The sequence below is a fragment of the Suillus clintonianus genome (genome assembly GCF_016758775.1).
Source record: "Suillus clintonianus strain FC179 chromosome Unknown DEU56scaffold_5, whole genome shotgun sequence".
Taxonomy (NCBI): Eukaryota; Fungi; Basidiomycota; class Agaricomycetes; order Boletales; family Suillaceae; genus Suillus; species Suillus clintonianus.
In genome coordinates, this window is record NW_024539229.1 from 906167 (window position 1) to 928731 (window position 22565).

The window sequence follows — 22565 nt, forward strand, 5'->3', positions numbered from 1 at the left end:
AACTCTGAAGAAGTGATGGTAGTTGGATTCGCTAGACTAATCATAATTCAGTGAAGCACGGAGTTTTTGAGGCTATGACGCACCAGTGCGGCATAACTCGAAGCCAATTGGTCCCACTTCCCATTCTTTAGGAGAAATGGACAGTTATAATTACAGACTGGCATGGTCACATGAAATACAGGTTGCTGGCACATAGTCCAGGCGACGAATAGTATGTCAGCACCGGCCATGTAGAAGAATTCTGGCTTCATTGCTCCCGCGAGTGCGAGTACAAACAAGATTTGAGATTGCAACCAAGTTTTCAATATTTCAATATTAGCAAACTGCAAATAGATGTATGTCTATATTGTACTCTCTCAGCTAGAATGAATGCGATAGGGAGGTACAACGACACCTCTGCTTATGTCGGGAAAGAACCAAGAGTGAACAAGGTCTGCTTCTGCTTTCCCTTGCCCTTCTTCCCCTTTCCACCAGCCGTCTCTTCAGCAATACTCTGTTCATCCGGTGTCGGGGTACCGCCCCCGCTTCCCGTGCCACTACTTTTCCAAGCAGCAACAGTCGGAGCGGTCTCACCAAGAATATTTCGTAGGGACTGATTCCCACTGACAGGAGGAGGTTTCATCCGAGAGTTACCAGACGAAGGCAACACTGGGAAAGCAGAAGATGTGAGCGACGGCGGTGGCGGACCTTTCTTCGTAGCAACGCGTTTCTGTACTACAGGTGTCGGTATCGATGTCGGTGCTCGGGAGCCTGTGCCAGAAGATCCAGATCCGGATGCCCACGGGGTGTTCCGTTGTTGTTGGCGGAATGCAGGCTGAGGCTGAGGAGGAACTGCCAGAGCCGGGAAACTATCTGGTGGTCGTGGTGTTGGAGTAGGAGCAGAACCAACGCGGGATGACGAAGATCCAGCCGCCTGTGCAACGCGATCCCACACCTGTCTCGAAGATTGCGAAGAAGACCGTGTGGCAGTAGCATGCTTCGCGTTCAGGACACGGCCGGATGTGATACCGGCATAGCCCGATCCCACTTCCTGAGGTACGAGATCAGGAAACTGCTGACGTTGCTGGGATCTTGCTATCAGTTTCATCGCGGCATAAATATAAGGGTCAGCAAAATACCTCAATTTTGAATCCATTCCAAGAGGAGAGCAGATTGGACTTCTTCTCTTCCTCGTCAAATAAGTCGACGATAGCATTGACGATACCCGCGGTATCATCTAAATTTCTGTCAAGAACGTTCCATATCGTTGAGATAAGATCACGAGCGGTAGATTCGTTGAGTCGGAATCCTCGGACAGCAGCTTTAGCAGCGAGCACTGCGGTGCTGGGGTTTGGCGCGACAGATTGCAACCGTGAAATGAACGCCGCATGGCGCCTAAAACAGAGTGAGATTGAATTTCAAAGTTCCCAACAATATTCTTACTGAGCAACAACAGGGTCGACGTCCTCCCCGTTTCGCTGTGGGGATGGCGATGGTCGCCGGCTAGGTCCAGACGACTGCGGTGTTTGTGCTCCATTAGGAGCAGGAGAGCTGGTAGTCAGATGGGCACCAAACCCTTCCCTGCGCCTTGCCCCCGCCCTAGGCTGCACCGCAGGCACTGGCTCATGTTCTCGTTCTCGTTCTCGGTCCCTGTCACGTCTCCCCCTACGCCCACCACCAGCATCCCCAAACTCAAACTCCGCCTCAACCCGCTGAGTATTCTTCTTATCCCGCGATGTCATTTCCGCACCATGTACTTCAACCTGATGCGCCTTGAGGTCTATTGCAGATCCAAACACCACGAATTTTTGAGCCTGACAAACAGGTTTTGAACACGCAAAATGTGCGTGATTGAAATGTTGCTCCTGACGAGGGAATCACTACGACCATCAATGTCAATGCAATCAAAAAGATCGTACGAGAGCCTCATAGTTTTGAAAGCTAGACAAAACAAACGACAGCGCATCAGCACAAATCATTAACGAACGAACGACATATAAAGACTCACTATTGATCTCGTACTTCATTCCGTTTGCAAATGAAGCACTCCTCATGTCGTTCGCGCATATGAACATACAACTCATCATCACTGAAAAAACATTCCTTGCAGAACCCGCATAATGGATGTACGCCGCCTTCTATCGGCTCTTTCGTCACTTGTTTATGAGACCGATGCAACATAGAGGGCAAGTGTAAAGGCAGGACGTTGGGGAAGTACAACGCGTGCTCATGACTGAAAACCTTCTTGAAACGAATACAAAGATCACTTGCAGGTACACACTCAGTTTCAGTGTATTAAATAGTATTATTTGATGTTATGCACGTACCACATCATCTTCTCGTGCGTACCCCGAACGTGCAATTTAAGATCGCCCCATCCAGTCGCAGTATAATCGCACTGCGAATCAGGGCAATTAAAGCGTAGAAGAATAAGAGTCTCTTCCATCATATCGGTTGTCTCGAAGTAAATCATTGACTTAGAGTCTTTATGCGGGATCATGTCGGGGGTGTATGAAGAAAAAAGCGCATCGGGGGAAGTCGTGAATATTACCGTCGTTTGAGGATCCTAGAAAACGCCCCAGCGTTAAAATTCGTAGGTGGGACTAGTGGAAGTACAGCGCACCTTGCAGAATGTACAATCCAGCTTCTTATAAAGCGCTCTCAAGCGTAGAGCACAGACATGACACGTCCGGTGGTTGCACGCTGATACTGCGTAGTATTTAACGGGCTCTGCGCAGATCCAGCATACCACTGCTTCGTCTGTGGCTTCAGAAGCAGGCGCAGTAGGAACGGGATTGATTGGTGCAGTTGCACTTGAATTCTTGCGGCCTCGGGATTTACCACCACCTCCGCGATGGCCGCCTTGTCCTCTGTGTCCACCTCGTTTGCCGCCGCGTCTGGCTGATGGAGAAGTTTGAGGCTGGGTAGCGTTTGCTGTAGACATTACTGTATCAGTGTATGGGAAGGATGCAAAGATTACGCTGACTCTGACTTGCTCCATGCAACGTTTTGATTTCACGTGATCGAGTCAAGTCCGTGTGCGGCTCCGATGTTGAAAACGCTCGCGATCGACGTATCCATTTTCCAATTCATAGTAAGTAGGAGGTATGCAATAATAGTCCCGACATAGCCATGCATCATACAAAGCACTAAACCAAGCATAGCACCAAACCACGCCCACAAGTGACAATACCCATCACTCGACATCACTTTCATCACGATCACCGTGAGTCTGACCAGCGAGCGGGGTCGTAACAAACCTACCCCTACTTCCCCCACTCTTTACAGGTGACATCCCAGGCATCACCAACGACGACACCGAAGTGGAAGCCCTAGACCCAATTCCCAGTGAATACATCATCGACATCGTCCGTTGACGTCCCAATCCCGGCGTAACTCCTGCCCCAAGGCCAAGGCCCCCATACCCAGGTTGAGGCGGAGACACAGATGCAGGCAACGGCATAGGAATCTTCAACTCCAGCTCCCCAAGCGAAAATAGTTGCTTCTCCGAGGGGGCACGGTTTAATCGCGGAGAAGTCATCACCGAACCGAATGTAGGTGTTTGGGTGGGTGTAGGGGTGGATGAACGAGGGAGCAGGCTTGATGTCCATGCAGACCAGCTTTTGTGCTCTGTATCCTTATCTCCTTCCTTCTTCTCCTCCACCTCCTCGTCAACCTGAACCTGAAGCTCATGTACAGCCCGCTTGACAACAGCCACATCATGCTGTACATCCCCCAATTTCCCCTCGAGCCTCTCTTTAGCCCTCCTCACACCCTCATCCGTCCCCTCAACAAACGCCCGCATTTCTTCAAGGTTTGAATCCAAATCGGACGAAAGACAGAGCGCACCAGGGACGGTGAGTAGGGTTTCGAAGCCGCGAATAGCGAGTGCTTCGTCTGTGATGCGGATTTCGAGCTCGACGCGGGCGTCTTCGGTGTAGTCGGATATGCGGTCTAGGGCGGTGCGCAGGAGGGATTGGGGGGATGGTGTTGGTATTGGTGGGGACGATGAAGTGATGGTGACGGGAGGGAGCACGCGTTTGAGGTCTTTGAGCGCGAGAGAGCAGTCGCGAAATGCGTATTGGAGGGCGTCGTAGCGGCAGTTGACTTTGTTGAGGGAGGAAAGTAAGGACGAGAGTTCGTTTGGGATGGAGGGGGGTTGTGATAACGGAATGGTAGTGGCGATTAAATTGTTCGGTTCATTAGCTTTAATTTCTGGAGTTGCAGCAGCTGGTGAAAAGAAGATACCGGAATCCTCGTTTCTTTCCAGGAATTGGTTAGTGGGATTTTCTTTCTGTTTTGCAGGAGTTGTTAGGGGAAGGGGTGATGTAGTGTCCTTGGTATCCGAAATTTCATCGGCGTCGTGCTCTATAGTCAGCTGATTCGCAGAAGCCAAAGGCGTCCGCAGCTCAGCAGACGACGGCAAAGTGCAGACCGCCTCCCCAGTCGGCCCAATGGGTAAATCGAAAAGCATCTGCGAAGTACCAGACATGATGTTGGGTATGACGGTTGAAGGTGCACCTTCAGTGTCCCTTTGGACCTCTGCTGGAAGACTTGGAGGAGGCGTAGGTGTTTGAACGAGTGATCGAGTCTCTTGAGTATCCGAAATTCCTTCGGTGTCATGCTCCATAGTCAGTTCATTCGCGGAAGCCAAAGGTGTACATGGCTCGGCAGACGGAGGCAAAATACACGCCGCTTCCCCAGCCGGGGTCTGCGTCAGATCGAGGATTGAGACAGCGGGTGACTGACTTAGTTCAATAGGTAATTCGCGAAGCAGCTGGGAAGTACCAGGCGTGATGTCCCGTATGATGGGTGAGGGCGTACCCTCGGTGTCTTTGTTTCCCCCTGCCGGGAGACTTGGAGGAGATGTAGGCACTTGTGAACAAGCTGGTATTTCATCCTGTGTATGCGGGATATCAGTATTCGCGTCCTTTGTATGGGTCGGACGTTCTGTAACATCAACGGGAGTTCCTTCGACTGAAACGGTCTGTTCGTGGGCAGTTTCGTCAAGAGATCCCATGCCTAGAGAAAGCCTCCGCTCAGCAGCGACCCTTCTCCCTACCTCCACCCCAATCTCTTCGCTCATCCTCATCACAGCGTCCTTAGCAAGAACCAGCCTCCCCAGTACACCAGGGACCTTACTTCCATCTTCCAAAACCACTTCCGCATCCAGCGCCATCAAAAGACTCTCTGCATCTTTCACTACCCGCTCTAAAGTCGCATACATCTGACTATCTGCATCTGTGCAGCGGTGAATTCCTTCCTGGGCCCTTCGAACCCATCTTCGTAATGCTTCGCCAAGCGCTTCTTCCCGTGCGAGGAGTGCAAGACGCAGTGCGACCTCCCTCCGCCGCCCATATGCCTCCCTGGTGACTTCTTCGCCGAGCTCTTCCAAAGCGTCGCGAAGACGTGCGTTCTCAGTCATGTGAGCGTGCATCCGTGCTTCGGTATCGTTGATTGTGGATTGGAGAGTATGCTGGGTGGATGTATGTCGTGTTTGTAGAGTCGTAAGAGTGGATTGAAGGGCATTAGTCTGTGATTGCGAGAATTTCCTGTATATTGCTCGAGATTGACAAAAAATCACGTGTGTATGAGGCACGTACATGTATCGCGAGACCATCTTGGCTGCAGTGGTATCATCTAGCTTTAGTATTTCTAGATCTAACTGTGCTTTCGCGAGTTGAGCACGGTCCTGAGCGGCGGTTTTGCGCTCTGCATCGAGGATGCTTTCCAAAGTCGCAATATCATTGCGTAGCTGGGTAATGGTCGTTTCGCTTTTCTCGTTCTCGAAAGCAAATTCGGTCATGAGACGATGCAAGTTTGTTTTGCCCTCGTGGAGCCCTTCGACAAGGGTGAGAGAAGACGCAGACGCAGATGCGTTTTGCAGTACTGCACTCCCATTACCAAGCGAGCTCTTCCTGCCATCCAAACTGCGCACGAGATCAGCATACTCGTGCACCACGAGCTCTATAAGTCTGCGCTCTTCCTCTGCAGCTTGGAGACGCGTTGCCAATCCACGCTCGCGGACTTTACCTTCCTCTTCGCGTGCACGTGCACTTGCGGCGAGTTTGTACGCGCCTTCTGCGTCGTGTCGTGCTCTGTGAGCTTCGTTGAGGATGTTTACGAGTTCAGCCGCCCTCTCTGCCAATGCATGTTCTGTGAGATCGAGTTTCTCGGAAGAGCGTCTTAGTGCGAGAGTGAGCTCTTGGACGACGTGAATATCTGATTGAGAGTTGGGCGGGGGGAGAGAGTGAGCACGGAGGGTAGCTAGCTCAGAAGCGAGCAAGGAATGTTGTGATTCGAGGAGATGTAAGCGGGCGTTTGTTTGTGCTGCTGCTAGAGTGTAACGCTGGAGTTTGAGTGCAGCTTGGTGTGCTTCATGCTAATGAATATGAATGGTCAGTGCAGAGGTGTATAAAACGAAAAGTACCTGAAAGCGAGCAGCTGTTTGTCTGAGACTGGAGAGTTCGAGGACGAGCGGGTGCTCGTCGTTGAGCTCGTTCTGCTCGATGTTCATCGTCTCGGAGTCGATATCCAGTCTCGGCGGGTCCACGGACGATTTGCAAATGTCTTCTATTTCAGGATAGATCCAAACAAAGAACAACACGAATGAGATTTTGAGACCCTTGACCGCGAATGGTCTGGACTAGGTAACAGGTTTCACGAGCACAGGTCATCTCATCGCTGTCAGGTGCGTTGAGCTCAGTTAATTTTATATTGAAAAGCACTCATCTCGGAAGGACAGTAGCAGACGCACCAAGTACTTGCTAAAATTTCATTGCTCGCATGAGTGATCGTATGACAGCCCACACTGGTCCTCCTGGTCCTTCGAACTATTATCATCATGCTCCTCCTGGCCATGCTTACCCATTCGCTCATAGTCCTGCACCTTTTCCTGGTCAATACCAGCAATATCCTCATCCAATGAATGGACACGCTCATCAAGTTCACCGACCTTTTCATCCTCACTACAATTACCCTCAACCTGTTCCTACTCCTTATGTTCCACGCTCTGCTCCGTATTCTCCTAGTTACGGAATGCACTCAAGCCCATCTTGGCAACAACACGGCCAGCAACCGCTTTCTCCCCTACCAAAACAATTGTCAACTCTTCCATCTCTCTCACTCGTCCAATCCAGCGGCGATCAGATCGGAAATCAAAATATAGAACCCATTGCATCCGAGGAGACGCCCAATCCTACCACTCCTCCAACTTCCCCTCCTCCATCACCCATGCCCAGCACAGATCCCAAACTAGGTGGTTGGGTTATTTGGTCAAAACGTCCCTCAGATCCTTCTACTGCTCCCGGTATCATCATCTCTCCTCATGCTCGTCCTCCTCCCGATGTCATCCAATATGCCCTCGACATCCCAACGCCCCCTCCATCTCCCACACCAGTATCCGTCGTTTTACCCTCAGATGTCTCAGTGCCCACCCCTTCAGAGCTCCTAGATGGCACAGAATCAAATACTACTCCTGCCCTTTCTACAGCATTTGACACACCTGTTCCCGGCTCACCGGTTTCCACTAATACATCATTTTCCCTCGCAAAGGCCCCCGAACAACCTGAAGAGAAGCCTTCGGTGGAGGCCTCGCCATCGGCTGCCGAACTATTTACTCAACACGAGCCGACTGCAGAGCCTGAATTATCATTCGATGAGGCTGTAGAAGCGCCCAAGCCATCCGAATCTGATGCAGAACCTTCTACGTCCACCTTATGTGATACAGAACCTTCTGCGGCCCAGCCATCCGATGCAGAACCTTCTACGCCCACCGCTGCGCCCTCCCCATCTGATGCAGAACCTACTGCTGCACCCAAGCCATCCAATGCAGAAGCATCCACGTCTTCCCCCACACCTGCACCCGTCCCAAGGCCTGCAGTGTCATGGGCCTCTCTCCTCCGCAAACCTGGCCCATCCAACCTCCCCGCATCCTCCGTGGTAGGCTTCTCCATCCCCGCCTCCCCTCCACCCATCGCCACCACCCCAAAAACCTCATCCCACCCTAAAAAGTCTGAGCTTCTGACCCTGCTCAACTCCGGCGGATCATCCGCAGCAGCCATGCGCATCAGGCCACGCGGCCTCGTCAACTCTGGCAACTTGTGCTTCGCCAATGCGGTGCTCCAGGTGCTCGTGTACTGTCCTCCATTCTGGCGGTTCTTTACGGATCTCGGGCGGTTCCTTGAGCCTGCGGAGGAGTCCAAGACACCGCTTGTTGATGCTACCATTCGGTTTGTGAAGGAGTTTGCGCCAAAGGAGAGGGCACCTGTTGAGGGCAAGGGAAAGGGAAAGGGCGTAGAGCGTTATGGAGCCAATGGTCTTGTGCATGAAGAAGTGGATGATGATATTATGGATTCGTTTATGCCGACATATGTACATGATGCTTTGAAGGAGAAGAAGAGGTTTGATCATATGCGCGTGAGTGGACTTTCCTGTTTCTTTTAGCGATTTCAATACTGACTTGTATTGACAGGGTGGGCATCAAGAAGACGCAGAAGAATTCCTTGGATTCTACCTCGACACGCTCGAAGAAGAGCTCCTAACGCTCTCCTCATCACTCACCAACCCCAACCAGGCTTCAGCTCACCAGACCAACAACGCCCCAGCAAACAACGTGCAAGAAGAGGGGTGGCTTGAGGTAGGCAAGCGTAACCGTACTGTCCTGACACGCTCCGTAAGTTATCCCCTTCCTCAAACCGATTCTATACTCACCAATCCTCAGACCAAGACAGTCGACTCCCCCATGACGCGTATCTTCGGTGGCAAATTCCGCTCCACTCTCCGTGTACCGCATCAAAAAGACTCTGTCATCTTCGAAGACTGGCGTAGTCTGCGGTTAGACATCCAAGTTCGTCTTTTCCCAAAATACCAAGCCCGCCACTAACCACATTATTGTTGACACAGCGCGACACAATCCACACAATCAAAGACGCCCTCACCCACATCTCCACACCCCAATCTGTGCAAGTCACCTCCGTAACACGCCCAGGCGCAACCCTGGACGCAACCCAACAAGTCCACATCGATTCCCTCCCTCCGATTCTCATCCTCCACCTCAAGCGGTTCTTATACGACGCTAATAAAGGCGGGGTTGCAAAGGTTGGTAAACAGGTTGCGTTTGCGCCTGAGCTTGAGGTGGGCGCGGATGTGATGGTGCAGGGGAAAAAGGTGAATGGGACGAGGTATCGGTTGTTTGGAGGTGCGTCCGTTTCCATATTTGTATATATCCACATCCTCCTCGTCCTCGTTTCCTTGTAAAAAGTAACCTCACACACTTTTACACAGCGCTCTACCACCACGGTCAATCAGCCTCGGGCGGACACTACACCCTCGACGTCCTGCACCCCAATATCGACATGACAAATCCACCTATAAAGCCGCGTGAGGGGTGGATACGGATCGATGATGAGTTGGTTTCGGATTTGAGGGCTGAGGATGTATTTGGGGGTGTGGAAAGGGATGAGAGGTGTGCGTATTTGTTGTTTTATAGGAGGGTTGGTGCGGGGAGGGGGGGGTTAGGTTTTTGCTTTGGTAGTGATGATTTTTTTGGGGGCGGTGGTGTTTGGGGTCAATAGTTTGTGCGATGCTTTGAATGCGATATTGTTTGGATTGTTTTTGGCGTTGGCGGGGAGTACCGGTGCTTTTGAATCATTACAGCTACTATCATTCCGGGTAATCTGCAACTACCATGTAATATGCAAAATGTTCAAAACACCTCAACGCGCTGCTCGACTCACTTCAAAAAAAATTCAGGCATATGTATACTACTTATATACGATGTACTGTCCAAGTAGAATGAAAATTTCTTGAGTGTTGCAGCTGCGACACTGGGGAAAAAAGACATTACACGAAATAAGAATCTGGTGCGAACCTCAAGATTCGAACCAAATGCTTGTGATATTCTAAGGAGGTTATGAAGAAATGAAAATGTAAATAAAACGATCACATTATCATCATATTTTTATCATATTCTGGTCATGTTCTGAAGGACATTCTCATTCATTGTAATTTTCGAGGGCCCGTTTTATAGGTACCACACACGCACCCCAAAACTTGTTGCAGGTAGATGATACTGTAGGAATCAACTCAATTCGACACCCCCATGTGACCGTGACATGCCGAAAATTTTCGACAATGTTACTGGCGCCATCATGATGACAAGAGCTAAATTTTGTAAGTAGCCAAAACATTTGGTGCGGCGCACAGATACAGCACGAATCCGGAGTCGTGTACTACGCGCAAATCTGGGGTCGCCACGGAAGCAAAATTTGATTTTTTTGTGATGTCAAATGGTTTCGACACAAGCCGATGTTACGTGTGACAACTACCTAATTTCGACACCGACACCACCGACTGTGACGCGTGACCATTGAATTGAGTTGATTGCTACAGTATATGCCCCAACGAGAACACATAGCAAAGAGAATCCATTGATATTGCATTTCTATGTATACATACAACCAGAACTTGAGCACCATCAGAGGGCTAATATCATACATCAATATAGAATTCCCCATGGCTGCGCTATCTAGTGGCTACTAACTACGTAGCTAAAACACCCATTTATGCATCATGCATTGACATTGTGGTGCGAAGGCAAGAAAGGACCGTTTGTTGGGGCGGAGGGTTTAAATTTAAATTTATGTAAGCAATTGATGCATTCAAGTATGGTACTATATGTTAAAATGCAGTGGAAATGATATGAGGATATCAGAACATGTACCATGTTGTCATTTCGCGGTTGTGTGGTCAAAATACAGTGATAATCTGTTTGGAATATAAGGTTCGTGCGACATTCTCACCGGTCCATAATCTCTTTTTTCCCCAGTGTGAGAGATGAAATCGTGGTAATTTGTAACCATGCAAGAACATAAATCATCCAGATCCCATAGATCCTACAAATATATTCATAAACTTATACCTGGAGCATAACAATCACCTCGTCAGGATTCCAGAACACAATTTCGATAAAGGTCATCCTGTTGTTTAAAGATGCTATTGAGGAAGAATTGACGACATGTATAAAAATGTGAGGCATGACAGCGAATACTATTAGTTACCACAAGTTTGTGCACACCGCATCTTGTGCAGTCACACAAATGTAACAGAGTCACAGTATCGTCACACAGGCCATTTTCAAAAGTCCAGCACTCGTGCGTGACATTGAGAGTGACACAAACTGTTGTCATTACCAAAAATTTATCTCTTTTGTTTCTTATTAGATCACATCCGTTAAAGCTCATAGGGTGTTCTAAGAATTTATCATTCCATATGCATGTATTAGTTTGAAGATTTGTAGTAGAAAAGTGTTGTTTTGAGCGATGCACGAGATCTGGGGATGCACAAACTTGTGGTAACTAATAGTAGGGGAGACTCTGAGAAGAGTGTAAGGAATTCAATCTCCTCTACGGCACACACCGCACAGCCAACAGATCGAGAGCTGCGGAGAGTCAAAGTTGACCATGCTGGTGCTGTGCCGAGGTGTGATACGATGTGACCATATTTTGCAGATTAGCAGTCAGACCCTGAATTTTCTCAGCTTTCATCCGACACCACACCACAACATTTTAAAAATGAGCAAAAATAAGAGCCACATAGAGGTAGTATGAATCTATAACACTCTAAATTCGTGGAGGATAACATGAAGTGGTTGAGGAGCTACAAAAGATTTGCTGAAAATGTTGCAGATTACCCGGAATGATAGTATGTGCAGATATAATGAGACTGGCGCAAATTGAAACTGTATAGTGTGCAAATTTGCAATATTTAATTATTAATATTAAAGATGTTCAAAGCTGTAAACAAACTGATTTCGACAAACCTGCTGGTTTCGTTCGGCATCAACGGCACGGACTTTGAAATCCGGTGTCATCCGATTGCCGAACAACTTGTGTGCACTGGGTGCACTTGTTGTAAATTTCCTACAGCCCTGTGCATAAATTCGTGAAAATGGGAATTTTTTTGAGCATGTGTGGCACGTGAACTTGAGACATTTGTCACGTCTTCCTACTCCATCATGCAGTGGGTTGCGCCATCAGTGAAGACCTCAAACATAGGATTGTGCTCATGTATGAAACTGATGGCTTGACTATGGAAGTGATTGCGGAGACACTGCATGTCTCAATTGGCCTTGTATCGAAAGTCATTCACCTTCACCAACTTTATGGTCAAGTGACCAACCCTTTCGGTCATCATACAGGACATCCATCACTTCTCAATAATGACGACCTCCAGTTCATCTCAGCTATCATTGATGCTTATCCTGGCCTGTATCTCAACAAAATTCAGAACAAATTGGCAAATGTGCAGGACATTCAGGTGTCAATCTACAGCTGAGCGAATGTATGGCCAGTCATTAATTGGCACTCACTGTGTCTGCCATGCAAGTTTTATCCAGGGTATCCGGCACTCCATCTTACCTGCTTTGTCCATTGATGGCATCATTGTAATGGATATTTTTGTCAGGTCTGTAAACACAGACAGGTTCTTGGATTTTCTTCGTGAGCAAGTGGTGAGTACCAGTCTCTTCCATAGTTGTTACCCTTACCCAATTGTCAGGCCCCCCAACTGAATCCATACTCTGGAAGAAGAAGTGTGGTGGTGCTTGACAATTGCTTCATCAATCATGATGAAGAAATTCATCAGCTAATTGTTGAAAAATGTGGTAAGATTTCACCCACTCACTGGCAATCAGCCTTTACTAATCTCCGAGTCTTTACTTTGCTCTCCAGGTGCTCGCCTAGTGTACCTGCCACCCTATTCACCAGACTTCAATCCTATTGAGGAAGCCTTTTTGGCTATGAAACTGTAGTGATGGAAAAGTCTGGTTCAGTCTGGTTCACCAGCAAAATCGGTGAACACTGAACTGGATGTCACATTTGGTTCAGTGATTTTACTGAACATTGGACTAGATTTGTTTAAACATGTTCGGGGCATTCAGTTCACGTTCGGTTTTGCATTCAAACACTGAACGTCTCAATGAACATAGGGCTGACTACTAGTATCAATATGAATTGTAATCTATGAGTCACTAAAATAAAGGTCACCATTCTTGACACTAACATCAGCCTCAACATGCACTTCTGCATCAGTTTCAGCCTGTATGCACTTATTACAGTAAGTGCTCTTCAACAATTGCAATGCCTCGAAGACCTGGGGTGTAAGCTGGTTGCGTCAACTGTCGTCTGTCATGCTGCCGCTTGAGAAGGCCCATTCTGATGGTGTCAAAGAGCCTTGAATTGCAAGGTAATCTCTTGCCATGCGGGAAAGGGTGGGGTACATAGTAGAATGGTGCTAGAAAATACATCAACAACTTGGCAGATTAGTGAATGGACAGTAAAATGCTTACCCACAACCAGCAGACAACATCTCCTCCCTCCTCCAACGGGCTAGTCATGTATAGGGTGAGCTCATGATGTGGATTGATGTTCTGTTCGGATGATTGGCGAGCTAGAATTGTGGAGCACATCCATGAATGCCCATATTGTGCGCTTGTTTACTGGACTCTGGAATGAGAGATGGTGACGGCTGAGGGGCAACTGCAACAGGTGCATGATACTGATCAAACTGTCAAAGAGTTAGCAACAAATTTTGACCATCACTTGGTGTGACTTACTGGAGCTTTGAGTTTTTTCTTGCCTTCGTCAAAGGCATCAGTGTCCCATTGCAATCGTGCATACTCAAGTTTATAGTTGGGATCAAGAGCTGTTCAACATAAGTGTTAGTTAATAAAAGTATCATGGATGGAGACAGACCTAAGCAAATGAAGTAGACATCTGTCTCATCTGTTTTCCAGCTCCACTTGCCCAAATTCTTGAGACCAGCGTGCAATGCATCAGCCACGCTTGAAAATTTGTCATTGGCCACCATGTTTTGCCAGCTTTGCTGCAAGAATTCCAACACCAGAATTGCTTGCCAGACTATTGGGTCTTTTGAGCTGGAAAAACTCTGGGTGGCATTATGGAAATCTATTCTGGAATGGTATGGGTACAACAAATCTGCTGGATAGCAGAAAGTGTTGGGTCTTGCTGCCTAGCTGCTATGTCAAGGTAGACAGTGTCAGACCCTAAAAGGTTTCTGAACTAGGCTCAAGGCTCAGAGAGAGAGAGAGAGAATAAGGAAACTGCATTCAAAGTCACTCCAGGTGATAGTAAAGGATAAATGATTTTCATTGGCTGACTACGCTACTGATGTAACTCAGGCACAAATAAGTACCTCATCAGCTCATTAATGATAAAACGAAATATTAGAAGTAAGATCATTCGCGAGGATGGAGATGTTTTAGGTGTGTAGGTAAATCAAAAGTGCGCTGAGCTTTTCCAACCGATGGATTGACGACATGCCTATAAGTTCCCCATATTTGCCCTGCTAGACGAATGCTCGCAATATGCCACGTCTGTGCAACCTTTGTTGCCAATACATGTGAAATTTGGTACGACGCATTGATTGCAGGTACGGTTCCAAGGTAATACCGAGATGCATGCAAGGGCCACACAGTGTCATCGACGAACAGGCGTCGTGCGGTGTGCAAATACAATTCCGTTGTTGTCATAGCTGTTTTTGCTTCACGAAGAAGCATGGAAGTTGCATCAATCACATCCTGCGACGACCTATTGCGCGTTTCCGCAAAACAAAGACACTCAACGAATAAATGGTGCGGTGTTTCCAAGCGCTCGCATCCAAAACGACACCACGGAGAGGTATTTCGCAGACGAGTGAAACACACACTCGCGGTGTCCAGTTGTCGTGACCTTGTGTAGAGTTGTACCAGCGTCAAGTATGCATATGGCATGCGCACATATGGGTGGTCTGGTGGAGCATGCGAATCATAAAGATGAAGCATGAGGGTACTTCGAGGCTTAAGGTCGGATCAGCTGCAGCGCTGTGTGAGAGCAAGTAAGTAAGTAAAGAGGAGATATGAGACTCAACAAATTTCACAGTGGAAGAATATAAGGAGAAAGTATCGAGCGTAAAAGTGGCAGGTGGCACGGGATATGGACGAATCAGCAGTTTATGAGAGTCACGAGCATATGAATTGACTAGCGCATTAGCTTGGGCAGGAAGAGAGGATGAGTTGGTATGAGCCTTTATGTGTGATAGAGTGGGAAGATTTGGCGAGGATGATACAATGGAAAATAACCAGCGATAGAGTGAACGCACAGGCAATGTTGACCAGGAGTGTGGTAAAAGGGGGGATACGAGACTGGAGTTGATAACATGTAGAGCATTTAAATGATCACTGTGAATTGTAGAGTCTGACGTTCCGAGACGAGTGAGCAAGGCAGACACGATAAGACCGTATAGTTTACCGTGGAGAATGGTGGCACCATTAGCGTAGTGATCCAGAGATCCAACGAGCGAGCCTGACGAAGTGGTCACCGCAAACGTTACTGAATGCATGCAGTCAAACTTCACATGTGCCGGGACCATGGATCCATCACACACAATCAGGGAATCTGGCAGATGCTGATGTGGCAATTTTGGGGAAATATGCACTGCGCCAAGTAGCGCTAATTCGGCATAATGCTGTCGAACAGCACACGGAATAATCAACGATGCTCGGTCTGGCAAAGGTATGGCATTGGGCTCAATGCCAAGATAGATGTTGGACAGGGTACATGGGTTGAGAGATTGCAACCATCCGCCGAGTAAACCAATTATCGCAGGAGAAAGTTGAAGGCTAAGACAAGGAAGGTCTGCAACCTGAGTAACAAGAAGGTCACCAAGCCGCGAATAACCTTCTGTCTCAAGAATTGAAATCAGGTAAGGGGAGAGTGGGAAGGAAGATGGACAGGCACACGACAAGTGACGAAGGGCGACGTTGCTGAGGAGGAAGGACTGATCCGTCATTGGGATAGTGAGCTCAGAGTGTCGCAATGTGTTGTGCGCGATAATCCAAGTTGTCGGCAGAGCATGTTTTTGTCACACAAAACTTCTGTGTACAGAAGGCCCATCGAGAGGGTACACACAATGGTTTAGGCTACACATCCAGTCGGACAATGTGATTACTACCATGGTACGAAAAGCGGGGATGTGGTGATTAAGGTTGCGTAGCATGCCTTGGAGTGCGAGAGTGTCATTTAGACGAGAGATTGATGGAAAACCCATGCCAAATAGGTCAATGGGCAAGGAGAGGAGTGTCAAATGAAATTGGAAGGGGAAGCGGTAGTAGTCATGCACAAGACGTGCAATCATATGATCAAGTTGTTGTGCGTGACTTCTTGTGATTGGCTGAAAGGCGAGAAGGGGGCGAATTTGAGACACGAGACACTGCGAGATAATGCGACGTGAAGCGGTGAGTGGCAGCCGACAATGAAGATGAGGAAAGGTGAATGAGAGAATGATATCACATATTTTTGCAAACTGTGCTTGTGGATCGTTAACAGAAACACGCAAAAATTCCACATGAGAAGGAATCACGCGAACTGAGCGCATGCATACTATTTGTGAAGTTGGGTTAGCAGGCAAGACAGAGGGCAGCACAAGAGACACAGGAGGATCAGGGACATTGAGAATGAATACTGTGGACTTATCCCAATTAGTGCTCCATCACCAAACATGATCGTTCAAGGGATTGCATGCTTCCCGCAACAAGCAGGGAATCATCTGTTGCCTCGCACATTGCAAGTGCGAGTGATAAGCGATCTGCTGGGACGTGTTCCCGATTAGCCATATGTTGGATGGAGGATATGATGACACCGTCTTGGTGCGCCTGGAAGAGGTCATGAAGCCAGTGATTGCCGAGACTGGTTGTTAATGTTGACTTGAGGGGGGAAATCGGGCCACCTTGCTTCGTAACACCAGTAATGGTCAAAGGTTCTGTCAGCCCGTATGCAGTATGCACTCGGTAAGGGACTTCTGACTGTGCAGAGGAGTCGAAGTCGACGATGGTGTGCGGAAGACCATAGGCGGTAATGGTGTCATAGAATCCCTGAGGTTCCAATTTGTCAAATCCTTTTTGCTGATCTCTGCGAAGGAGGTATAATGGAGTGTCATGACGATTCGACCAACTCTCCAACTGGGAAAGAAACAATGTTAAGTCCCATCCTTGCACACCCGGTTGTGTGGCAACCTGCCCCTCAGGAAGGACACAAAGTCGTGCAAGGTAGGGTACGAGAAGTGAGTTCAGCCAGGTGAAAGGGATGTTGAGCAAGAAGTTACTGCAACAGATCCCGCGGTAGTTGGCCAGTGATGTCTTTGGGCCACACTTGTAGATAGTGGTCATGTTGGTTGGCTTCACCGAAGCTGGAAAATGTGAGTTACAGATTTCATAATTAATTAGCTGAAGCACGAGACGGAGTGCAAAGTCACTGAGTGACTTCACAAACCACTTTTCCAAGTTGTCGGGCCCAGGGCTAGGATGAGGATTCCCTTTGCACAAAGTTGCTCGCAGGGACTCGATTGTCATTGGGACAGGCCAGGTGAAGGTGTCTTGAGAAGTCCGGGATTTAATGGATATCACCGACGGTGTTTCCATCCACGGTTTATGCACCGCGGGATGTTCCTGACGTGTAAAAAGATCAGTGAAATATGCTCGCGTCTCCCGCTGGATGTCCTCGGAAGATGTGAAAAATTTCAAGTGATCCCCAGGATCAACAAGAGCGAGAGGGGGGCCACCCTGATAAATCTGTGGATACAGCCTTTTCGCTGATGAACCCATGAGTACTGCACGGATATGTCCCTGTGCTGCTTGTTGGGCTCAATATCGCAATTCTTTACGTTCTTCAATATAGCGAATGCGAGTGAGCGTGCGGCGTAGGGTCAAGAGGTAAGGCAAAAAGTGAGGAGCATGGTCCCCTTGAGCAGTGAGAAGATTTCCGTGGGTGTTAAGATAATCAACAACCCAGGGTGCCTTCGCAGCGAGGTCAGAGATGCGGTGACCACGTGTTGCAGCAATTAGTCGTCCCAACCAGTGCGCCTCACGGACAAGGACACGGATGGTGGGGTTAAGGATCTTGTGTGTTTTGCCCTCTTTGCGGGTCATCCACCAAGGCTGTTCAAAATGAAGGCTAGCTGCATTGCAAATAATCTCAGTTAAAGCATGATACAGTGCATCAAAGGAAGAGTCATCAGCCACTGTTGCATCAGAGAGTCCATGCAGAAGCAGTTGATGATCTACTTCATTGGAGAAAGCAATGAAGCGTGGATGCTCGTGACATTTTGGGTACAGCGGCCGAACACGTTGATTGACTGAATTTGTGAGGCTGGAGGGGAAAACAGTCGGTTGTCCATCAGGGGCAGACAGACACCAAATTGCACAAATAGGCCGATGGTCCGTACTACCTATGAAAAAGTCAAGAATCTCGATCTCCAAGGACATGACGCCGACTGTGGAATGCACAGCACGGTCAATGACAGATTGACCAAGGTGGTTATGAAAGGTGTATGAGAGTGCTGCATCCGCATCGCTTTGAGCGTCCCAAACATCGACTGCATGACAGTCACACAGGAAAGTTCGATATTGGAGCTGTGCTGGAGAAAGCGAAGTGGACCGAGAAGAGGTTTCGCTGGTGTTGAGTGTAACATTGCAGTCTCCAATGAGAGACCAAGAGTAGGGAGATTGTTGACAAAGCTGTGTGATTGACGGCCAAAATGCAGATGAGGAATCAGGATGAGGACCGACACCAGGGTCCCACGGGGCGTATACACCAATGAGACGGTGAGGAAAACCACCATTTGCTGTGGGAATGACAATATCAACAGCAAGAACTCTGCCAGTCAGCGATGAATCAAAGGAGGTGTCAACAGGTTGAGCATGAATCATGTTAGAGACGCCAAGAATAACTCCCCATTTGCCATGAGCAGGAGAGCCCGCAATACGCACACCTGAGTTTTCGTACGTGTGATATCCGGGAGCATGAACACGGGAAACCGCAGGTGTGGGTGATTTGGTCTCGTTAATCACCCAGATGTGCGGCCAATACTGTTGGATCATAGACGAAACTGCGTTACATTTCATGAGATCTCCCAGACCATTGGCATTAAGGGATACAATGTGAAGCGGGTGGGATGCGTGAACAATCATTACACAAAGAAGCAAGGCAAAAAGAATAACAAAAGCAGTAGACGAAAGAAGGGAGGTGAAAGCAAGCAGCCATTGAGTGAAAGCGAAAAGAAGGCAAAGCAGAGAACGTGAAATCGTGGTCAAGGATCGAAAGACAAAAGACATGGGAGGTTGGCATAACGGCAAGTGCCGTTTTGCTCATTCGTGGACCATACTCTGACCTCTCCCACTGTCTACCCACTCACTGTGGAACAGACGGCCGGTGACAGTCAGAAGGTATGTGAAAAGGACTGCGGAGGGCCAGCATACCTCCTGTTCCATATGGTCCGCATCATTAGAGCCAGCAGATGCTGAAACAGCATCGTGAGACATGCACTGACGAGGTTCAAAACGACGGTTATCATCCTCCTCAGGAGGTGGCCTCTCATGAGACATCACAACATCATTTCCATGCTCTCGAGGTTGAGAGGGTTCCGCGTCAGGGTGATGAGGTACAGATTGACCGAGGAACTGTGTGCCCTGTACAGATTGCAAAGCGGATAGCTGCTGGGCAACCGTGTCTCTCTCCTTGTCGACACGGTGATACTCACACTCTGTTTCTGCTAAGAGAATGTCGACCCTTGTGCACTGAGCGGCCGAAGGCTTTGCCTCGAGGGTCTCTCGGTAACGGACCATGCGCTCTTCAAGGCGGCCACACATAGATTCGAGAGATGCATATCTGGAGGACAATGCTGCAGAGGTCGAGACAGCACAAATAGAGGCCATCATTTGCTGGGCAACCTTGTTCTGCTTTTCAACAGCCCGCCAGGTTTGTGCGAGAACCTGATTGACTGTGCCTACTGTCTCAGCTCCTTGTCTGCGCAGTTCATCAACCTGAACCTGGAGGTGCGAGACCTGAGGTGAGGAGGAGGCTGCACCGGGTAAAGACCAATATCATTATGTAAGCAATCCAAATGCCAACATAAGTAAGGTAGATAGGGGTAAAGTAAGCTTATACAGGAACTGGTCACTACAACGGTTTTCTATATGTGGAATAACCTAACCAGGTACAAGAATATATGTATGAAATATATGAAAAAATCCCATTGTCTTCTGCATGATTGTTATAGTGACACTGAGATCAGCCTAGCTCTCAACTGATGAAACCACACAGTGTGCAAGCTGCAGAACATGCAAATAATAAAAGTGCAGTTATAACACCATATTTGGAAGAATGTTTGCCCTATATTGTCTTTGGAATGTAAAATGTGTTTGAGTGTATTATGAGTTTTCAGTTACAGTTGTTTGCATGTTGCAAAACCATGCAACACATGTTTGTATATATTTGTTCACAGTATGGGTTGAAGATGTGGCACAGAAACCTTAACCTTACAGCTGAATTATATTGTCAAACCACTGACACGCTGTGACGCTGAAGATTGATAGATGAGGATTTTTTTGCGCAGCTCCTACATCAAACTGACTGCACCACCCTGGCCCATCAGTGTTACAGCGGCCCCATCATTTTCTCATCATCATGCTTCTCCGATCTATTCCTGTTATCTCTGACTGCTTATCAACATGCACTGCATGAACATTCTAGATACTTCCGTCTATTCTTGTTATCTTTGGCTGCTTATCAACATGCACTGCATGAACATTCCAGATAGTTCTATGATGATCTTCTTGACTCCTTTCACTTCCATAGTCGGCCTGGTCCGTGCCTCCTTTGCCCATTATAAATACCGCAGTAGTCACGCTTGTATTCTCTAACTTGAATCTACTTGGTTCTCTCTGATACTTGATTATCTTCTGAGGAAGATACTTGATTCCGATCTAGCTCTTATAGAGACTAGCCTATACTCGAACTTCACTTAGAGGGAGAGCCCCTCAAGTGTCTGAACTGAACGTCGTAACACGAAGAACTCCTTTATTGGATTAGTTACGCAAGAACTATCCAAGTCGTAACAAAAGATTCAAGTTACTCTGAACCCCTCTATCACCGAGGGACCCACTCACCCTGAAACCCTGAACCCAGAATAGAAAGACAAGACGTCTTCCCAGAAGCTAAACTCGGCTAAGGCAAGACACGCCGCCGGAAGAATTCTAGGAGGAGACCCGTACCCCAGAACAGAAAGAACTCCCACTCAGACTCCCCAGAAACCGTTCTCATCCTTATTAGCAGGACCATCCGCTATAACCAGAGGGGTCATTGCATCACCAATAGGATATAGTTCGCTTGAGGAAGGATTATCCCAGAACCAAGAACCGTCGCAGCAGGAACACCCCCAAAACCCACCCGTTGATAAAGACGAAGAAATCCCCGACGCTCCACCGCTTAACCTTGACGACGAGGAAGAAGAAGACTACGACGAAGAACCCGAAGAACCAGAAGAACCCGAACCTCAAGTATCCACTATGGCAGGAAGAGGAGACAAACCCATTGAACGGAAAATTGGATACCCACCTGACTTTTCCGGAGACAGAGAGAAATTTTCCCAATGGCTCTGCCTAGTTGACTCATACATCGAGATCAATGATGAAATCTACGACACCGACAAGCGAAAAATCATCTTCGCTCTTTCATTCATGAAAGAAGGAGCAGCAGCTCTCTGGATGGAAGATTTCATCACCTTTACCAGAGAAGAAAACCCAACCTCGTTAACCGGAGCAAAGAACGGTTTCGGAACATGGGCGAATTTCACTACCAAGATGAAAGAAAGCTTTTCCCCGATTGACTCTGTAGGAACAGCCCTCCACAAACTCCGCAACCTAAAGCAGAAAGACGACTTAAGCGAATACATCGCCAGCTTCAAGCAGCTCGCCTCAAAGGCTGGAATCAATAACTTCGCCGCCGTAAAAGACTATTTCTTCGCCGGTCTAAACCACCAAATCGTAACGAAGTTATGTAACTCCGGAGAAGTTCCTGAAGATGCAGAAAAACTTTTTAGGAAAGTTATCAACATCGAAAACGCCTACCAACTCCTCCGTTCACACAACTCTCATCACTCGAATCACCACAAGCAAGAAGGAGAACGACAATCCGAAGACCCACTCGCTTCTCAGGCACCCCTAGGGACGAGAACGCGATGGACGTAGACCGCTTAACCGAAGATGAAAAACGAGAATACATGAGGCAAGGAAAATGCTTCAAATGCGGAAAGGTCGGACATCGTGCGAACGACCGCACATTCCATCCCTAGAGATTCTGGAGATGACCGAAAGAAGGGAAAAGGAAAGCAACCGGTAAGACGCGAAGCGTCTGATGATGAAGAATCTTCCAGCAAAGATCGAGGAAGAAGAAGACGATGAATCCGTCAAAGAGATGGAACTTGGATTTTTAACTTCGGAGCCTGCCGCAATGTCAGATACTCCATATATCGATGTACGTATAGCCAAGAATGTAGGAAAGACTAAAGAATTCAGGGTCCCGGCGACCATCTTCTCCTCCGTACACCCCGATAAAGCATTGCACACAACCGCCGTAGTAGACTGTGGCGCAGGGGCAACATTCATCAACTGGATGTTTGTCCGGAAACATGGAATCAAGATTCATAAGTTCAAAAAACCCTTCTCTATCCGAAACGCCGATGGACAACTCTCG

The 22565-nt window shown here is 48.1% G+C and overlaps 7 protein-coding genes across 7 annotated transcripts; 3 read left to right on the forward strand and 4 right to left on the reverse strand.

Annotated features, from left to right (window-relative positions):
- Window positions 1–287: 287 nt before the first annotated feature.
- Window positions 288–2946, reverse strand: DEU56DRAFT_773217 (uncharacterized protein). Its single transcript, XM_041351552.1, has 7 exons — window positions 2603–2946; window positions 2307–2545; window positions 1988–2245; window positions 1899–1920; window positions 1423–1844; window positions 1119–1374; window positions 288–1063 (listed from the first exon to the last, which is right to left on the reverse strand). Exons 1-7 carry the CDS (start codon window positions 2921–2923, stop codon window positions 401–403), a joined length of 2181 nt encoding a protein of 726 aa, XP_041214209.1. The 5' UTR covers window positions 2924–2946; the 3' UTR covers window positions 288–400.
- A 79-nt stretch (window positions 2947–3025) lies between these two features.
- Window positions 3026–6518, reverse strand: DEU56DRAFT_773219 (uncharacterized protein). Its single transcript, XM_041351553.1, has 3 exons — window positions 6410–6518; window positions 5583–6361; window positions 3026–5531 (listed from the first exon to the last, which is right to left on the reverse strand). The coding sequence occupies exons 1-3, from the start codon at window positions 6494–6496 to the stop codon at window positions 3176–3178; spliced, it is 3222 nt and encodes a 1073-aa protein (XP_041214210.1). The 5' UTR covers window positions 6497–6518; the 3' UTR covers window positions 3026–3175.
- A 649-nt stretch (window positions 6519–7167) lies between these two features.
- Window positions 7168–9766, forward strand: DEU56DRAFT_952327 (uncharacterized protein). Its single transcript, XM_041359164.1, has 6 exons — window positions 7168–7644; window positions 7801–8397; window positions 8453–8653; window positions 8702–8827; window positions 8884–9178; window positions 9265–9766. Exons 1-6 carry the CDS (start codon window positions 7213–7215, stop codon window positions 9552–9554), a joined length of 1941 nt encoding a protein of 646 aa, XP_041214211.1. The 5' UTR covers window positions 7168–7212; the 3' UTR covers window positions 9555–9766.
- A 2243-nt stretch (window positions 9767–12009) lies between these two features.
- On the forward strand, window positions 12010–12315 carry DEU56DRAFT_726124 (uncharacterized protein; the record flags this gene model as incomplete). Its single annotated transcript, XM_041347908.1, has 1 exon — window positions 12010–12315. A coding segment is annotated over one exon (306 nt), but the record flags the coding sequence as incomplete, so codon positions are not given.
- Window positions 12316–12382: 67 nt separating this feature from the next.
- On the forward strand, window positions 12383–12645 carry DEU56DRAFT_706678 (uncharacterized protein; the record flags this gene model as incomplete). The annotated part of the gene is made up of 2 exons (XM_041347423.1): window positions 12383–12490; window positions 12538–12645. Coding segments are annotated over 2 exons (216 nt in total), but the record flags the coding sequence as incomplete, so codon positions are not given.
- Window positions 12646–14236: 1591 nt separating this feature from the next.
- On the reverse strand, window positions 14237–14821 carry DEU56DRAFT_726531 (uncharacterized protein; the record flags this gene model as incomplete). Its single annotated transcript, XM_041347931.1, has 1 exon — window positions 14237–14821. One exon carries the CDS (start codon window positions 14819–14821, stop codon window positions 14237–14239), a length of 585 nt encoding a protein of 194 aa, XP_041214214.1.
- Window positions 14822–15900: 1079 nt separating this feature from the next.
- DEU56DRAFT_725922 (uncharacterized protein) lies at window positions 15901–16425 on the reverse strand (the record flags this gene model as incomplete). The annotated part of the gene is made up of 1 exon (XM_041347892.1): window positions 15901–16425. A coding segment is annotated over one exon (525 nt), but the record flags the coding sequence as incomplete, so codon positions are not given.
- Window positions 16426–22565: the final 6140 nt, after the last annotated feature.

What these genes read in the sequence shown, in the direction of transcription:
- DEU56DRAFT_773217 (XM_041351552.1), bottom strand. Translation starts at nt 2,923, where the DNA reads ATGTCTACAGCAAACGCTACCCAGCCTCAAACTTCTCCATCAGCCAGA. An exon ending in ACGCACGAGAAGATGATGTG is followed by an intron (nt 2,246 to 2,306) that starts GTACGTGCATAA and finishes TGTACCTGCAAG; the next exon opens with TGATCTTTGTATTCGTTTCA. An exon ending in GTCGACCCTGTTGTTGCTCA is followed by an intron (nt 1,375 to 1,422) that starts GTAAGAATATTG and finishes ACTCTGTTTTAG; the next exon opens with GCGCCATGCGGCGTTCATTT.
- DEU56DRAFT_773219 (XM_041351553.1), bottom strand. Translation starts at nt 6,496, where the DNA reads ATGAACATCGAGCAGAACGAGCTCAACGACGAGCACCCGCTCGTCCTC. An exon ending in AAACAGCTGCTCGCTTTCAG is followed by an intron (nt 6,362 to 6,409) that starts GTACTTTTCGTT and finishes CATATTCATTAG; the next exon opens with CATGAAGCACACCAAGCTGC. An exon ending in AAGATGGTCTCGCGATACAT is followed by an intron (nt 5,532 to 5,582) that starts GTACGTGCCTCA and finishes AGCAATATACAG; the next exon opens with GAAATTCTCGCAATCACAGA.
- DEU56DRAFT_952327 (XM_041359164.1), top strand. Translation starts at nt 7,213, where the DNA reads ATGCCCAGCACAGATCCCAAACTAGGTGGTTGGGTTATTTGGTCAAAA. An exon ending in AGAGGTTTGATCATATGCGC is followed by an intron (nt 8,398 to 8,452) that starts GTGAGTGGACTT and finishes TTGTATTGACAG; the next exon opens with GGTGGGCATCAAGAAGACGC. An exon ending in GAGGTATCGGTTGTTTGGAG is followed by an intron (nt 9,179 to 9,264) that starts GTGCGTCCGTTT and finishes ACTTTTACACAG; the next exon opens with CGCTCTACCACCACGGTCAA.